The sequence below is a fragment of the Penaeus chinensis genome, chromosome 1 (assembly GCF_019202785.1).
Source record: "Penaeus chinensis breed Huanghai No. 1 chromosome 1, ASM1920278v2, whole genome shotgun sequence".
Taxonomy (NCBI): domain Eukaryota; kingdom Metazoa; phylum Arthropoda; class Malacostraca; order Decapoda; family Penaeidae; genus Penaeus; species Penaeus chinensis.
This window is the reverse complement of record NC_061819.1, coordinates 39551338-39556337: the sequence shown is the minus strand read 5'-3', so window position 1 is coordinate 39556337 and position 5000 is coordinate 39551338. Positions and strand designations below refer to the sequence as shown.

The 5000-nt window shown below is 36.9% G+C and overlaps 1 protein-coding gene across 8 annotated transcripts in view; it reads right to left on the bottom strand.

Annotated features, from left to right (window-relative positions):
- LOC125024959 (KICSTOR subunit 2-like) overlaps positions 1-5000 on the bottom strand; it is a 9626-nt gene that overhangs the window by 2173 nt on the left and 2453 nt on the right. Inside the window, exons 1-6 of one of the 8 annotated variants that reach the window (XM_047612803.1) lie at positions 4472-4519; positions 2845-2954; positions 2074-2214; positions 1483-1778; positions 1178-1315; positions 742-880 (exon numbers count right to left, since the gene is read on the bottom strand). In XM_047612803.1, coding sequence (XP_047468759.1) covers positions 742-880; positions 1178-1315; positions 1483-1778; positions 2074-2214; positions 2845-2943 — 813 coding nt within the window. In that variant the 5' untranslated portion in view covers positions 2944-2954; positions 4472-4519. The other 7 variants (XM_047612812.1, XM_047612820.1, XM_047612787.1 and 4 more) reach the window with 7 other exon arrangements.

The window sequence follows — 5000 nt, the reverse complement described above, 5'->3', positions numbered from 1 at the left end:
ACACAGATGGCTCCACAAAGGCTTAGTCACCAAGAAGTCAATTTCTAGTATTATCTATGTCACCTGTTGACCCTTTTCCTTGAATTTTGGAAATACTCTTTTTCTCTAATATTGCTATTACTAATTTTAATAACATTATTGTAAGTACTGTGTCTAAAATTATAAAAACAGCATCAATATTGACAGTATTAGTAAAGAAAAGAAAAAAAAAAACATGAAAACTCAAGGAAAGGGGAAATCAGGTGAAGTCATGATATCTACTAATTGACTCCTTGGTGGCGATTACTTGTCGAGCCACAAACACAAACAAAACTACAGTGAGAAATTACATTTTTCTGGCAGCAATGGGTTAAGAAAAAAACTTTTAAATATTAAACAGGAAGTTACAAGGTGATGATGACAGTTTACATGAATAAACATCTCAGTTAATAAGCTCAACCAAATGCTTTTTAAGTGGGCCATAGAAAAACATTACTAGATTTATACTTTAACAGCAAGTCATTCACTTTTCTTCTGAACAAGGTAAATCAAGGATATCCCCATGTTTACACAAAAAACAAAACATTAAATCTGATATATTTGGAATGTTACAAAATATCCATAAGCCCTAACGTATCCTCTTGGTTTTACAAATAATACATATCATTTTCATCTGCCAAGTAATAATGTATCATCCATACTTCATTTGTTATCAACATGAAGCAAGACCAACAAAAACGGTACGAAGTGATCACACCCCACCTCTTTTGACTGCACAACAGCATGCCATGTATTCAGTTTAGTGTGTGCATCGTGGAGGTGGAGGAGGGAAGGGAAGAACCTCCAAAACTGCATCTCAATTTGACTTCTGAGCAGATGCATAAGGATATCACACTCATATCTGTTTGGAAAAGCAGGATCTGTAAGTTCACGCTAACTTGTTCATTTTAAAGACAGACAAAGCTTTGGTTAAATCCTTTGCATTAACTATTTCTAACTTGCAAAAGATCAGAGGATAGTTGAATTCCAAGATGTTCTCTATAAATGTTATTCTTATGCGTATTGCTGTATGGAATTCTTCAACATTTCCCAAAAACTGAATCTTGAGCAACTAAATTTTCTTCTTTAATGCAACATGAAGCAAGATTATACACTCATGAAGACATATCAGAGCAAGAAAATGACAGTGCTTACATACGTAAAACTTGTTTTCAGAGGCGTCAGCAGAGGATGATGGAAATTCCTGCTGTTCTTTATGCTAATATCAGTCACATGTGCCAGCAATTCCTCAAAGTTCATCAATCGATCCATGGACGACCCAACCATTCTTTCATAGCTGTTATATGCAGTTAAGGAAATATGGTTATAAATTTCAACAAGATGACTTTGAGAAACATTTCAAAAAACTCAATTACTGAGTGTACTTTGCTTGTTATAGTTTCCTGACTTTGAAAACTCCATAAAGAAATTCTAAGTATGGATTCAATGCCTTCAAAAGGATACAATGCAATCATCTGCAGCCGAGCTTTTGTAAAAAGCACAAGATGTGAACATATGTGCTCCAGAAGGCCATCTGAAACAGGGCTCGCAGGGTTTCCTAGACTTCCAGGGTTCCCTAGGCTACCAGGGCTGCCAGGATTTCCGGGACTTGCCGTTTCATTCCCAGCACTGTTGCCATTATTGGTCTTGGCATTACTGCACCTGGCATTACCGCCCCTGATGTTACTGCTCTCAAAGTTTCTCTTCTCTAACTCACCAAACTCTAGGCTCAGAGACTCAAAGTTTGCTCGAACAGAACTCTGCAATGGAACAGAAATTATTAATAGCTCTAAGAAGTTCATTGCCTTCAAATTAACTTGAAAATACAAAGGAAAATGAGAAATCAGTATCATCAATGTTAATATAAGATGATATCATAACAAAATCATCAATTAATGGGATTCTTTTAATACTGAAGAATTTAATAATGTACGAATAACAATGATGCTGAGAACACAGCACAAAATGTTGAATATTCACCAAAATACAATTATGAAGATGAGCCCCACATAATAAACATATTCTGTCTTTCTACAAGATGTCAATGCTGTTTACCTCTTTCCTTAGAAATCCTTTGCTGGTAAGAAAGGAAAGGTTCATGTACAGTTTCTCTGCAATGGCCAACTGAGCAATGCAAGTGAGCAACGTCTGCCACATGGAAGACCCAACGCCTCTGCTCATGTCACGCTCCTTCTCCTGTAAATAGTCAAAAGCACAACTCAGCTCATACTTTACAATACTAAATAGTAGGGTTGCCATTCTAGTGCCATGATGACAATGAATGAGGTGAGTCTTGCTGACTTTAAAAATGACAGATACATTCAAAAAGTTTGGAAGATGCTTCAATTCTTTCTGTGTGATATATAACAAAATGCTGCAAACACTTTTTGCTCATTTATCAATAAATTTTCTTAGCAGCCTGAGAGTAAAAGCATGGATCAATGCATATAATACAATAATATTATCTGCTCAGAAGTAAAGTTTGCATGTCGTAAAACATACTACAAGATTCTAATGATAAGTAACTGTTTATAAAAGTAACCATATCATCTGTAAACTTTCTCTAAAACTTGATATTACCAATCCCTTATCATATTCATTCAATCATATTTGAATCTCCCTTTCCCTTGTTCTTTCCAACTGCTTCTCTTTCTCTTTCTCTCTCTCTCTCTCTCTCTCTCTCTCTCTCTCTCTCTCTCTCTCTCTCTCTCTCTCTCTCTCTCTCTCTCTCTCTCTCTCTCTCTCTCTCTCTCTCTCACTCATTAACATTTTTATTAGTATCATCATTATCATTATTAGCCTTGTCATCATCAACATTTCACTTACTGCCTGATCTTTAGCCTTGTCAAAGTTGAAGTTGGTGAAATGCAGCATTAGGGCTTGTAAAACCATCTCTTCGTGGTCAGACTGGTGCGTGGAAGCCATTTCGGCAACTTCTGAAAAATAGAGAAAATTAGCATAATTCCTTTTTATCTATGTATATTCTATTTATTTACTTATTTATTTTATTTTCTCTCTCCTTCAATTCATTCAAAGTAACCTAACTCAATTCAGTGTAGCCTAACTTAGCAAAATTCAGTGTAAGCTAATATCATTAAGTGTAAATGTAATGTAACCAAACTTATTTCCTACGTATCTTTAATGTTACCTGACTCAATTCCATGAAACCTAATCTATTTCAATATAATATAACCTCAACCTATTTCAACCCAATTATCCAACTCTTAAGTAACCTATCGTTTCTTAACTTTTTAAAAACTTATTCTTATTCTTGTGGTCTGATTTCCTGGATGTGCTTTAATATGAACTTAAAACGAAGTCCCTATTACTCCTGCCACTCCTGCGAAATTTACACTCCTTGACCCCACTCCATAGCCTAGCCCTCTGCACGGCATTTGTTGCGACGCATTCTCTTCATTTCTGACATTATTCTTTGCCTGTGCATAATATCTCAAGTTTATAGGATTATATTTCCCCGTCCTTTATGTTCTTTAGATTCTCCCTATTTTAGTATAGACATTACATAAATATAAACCATATTACGCATTGCACAATTTTCTTATATTATTGACTTGCAATTGACATACCATAGACATAGCAAAGTTAACCTTGTACCATATGTGTGAAACTGAAACCATACCTGAAATCAATATGCATGAACCACACATATATATAAATAACTCAACAATCATTATCAATAGAGTAAAACATTAATCATATATATATATATGAACATAAAAAATCCCCCACTGACCTTTGACCTCACATTTCCAGGGCAAAATACTACACATCACCCAAACACACACACACACAAGAAAAAATAAATATTAAATAAATAAATAAAAATAACTAAAATAAACAGCCTACAACCTCACACTTCCAAAGCACAAACTAACAAGAATGAACAGTGACCTTTGACCTCGCATTTCCAGGACAAAATAATACACATCAAACACACACACAAGAAAAGTAAATAAACAAACACAACATTAATAAAAACAATAAAACTAACAAAACTAAACAGCCTACAACCTCACACTTCCAAAGCACAAACTACCAAGAACGGACGGTGACCTTTGACCTCGCATCTCCAGGGCAAAATACTACACATTATGGCTGGCCTTCCGGGTCGCTCTACACACTGTCCTTCCTAGGTCATTCTCGGGCTTCTGGTCCACGCTCATCTCTTCTCTTACCCCTCTCGTGCTACATTTTACTTATTCTACGTTAAGTGTTCATAGATTTGTAATAATAAATGATAAATGAAGGTTATGGTTCAGGAGGGAGTTTGTCTACACGTTCTTCTGCTTATCTCTTATCTACGTTCTTTAGTCACTTTAGGAGTAGGGTGTCTCTTACCTACAGCGATCTTAAAAATTAAGAGAAAAAAATATCCGCCGTTAATATTTACTCAAAAACGCCATAGTTCAAAAAAAAGTTTGCATATTTTTACATTATTTGCGAAAAGGCCGAGGCGGGCGCTTACACTCGCGAGACGATGACAAAGGCATTTTCTCTCGCTCTGCCCTCGCTTCTCTCTCTCTCTCTTTCCTCTCTCTCGCGTTCTCTTTCTCTCTTTCCTCTCTCTAGCGTTCTCTTTCTCTCTGCCCTCTCTCTCGCGTTCTCTTTCTCTCTTTCCTCTCTCTCGCGTTCTCTTTCTCTCTTTCCTCTCTCTCGCGTTCTCTTTCTCTCTACCCTCTCTCTCGCGTTCTCTTTCTCTCTGCCCTCTCTCTCGCGTTCTCTTTCTTTCTGCCTTCTCTCTCTCTCGCGTTCTCTCTCTCTCTTCCCTCTCTCTCTCGCGTTCTCTCTCTCTCTTTCCTCTCTCTCGCGTTCTCTTTCTCTCTGCCCTCTCTCTCGCGTTCTCTTTCTCTCTTTCGCCTTCTCTCTCTCTCGCGTTCTCTTTCTCTCTTTCGCTTTCTCTTTCTCTCTCGCATCCTCTTTCTCTCTGCCCTCTCTCTCTCTCGCGTTCTCTTTCTCTCTTC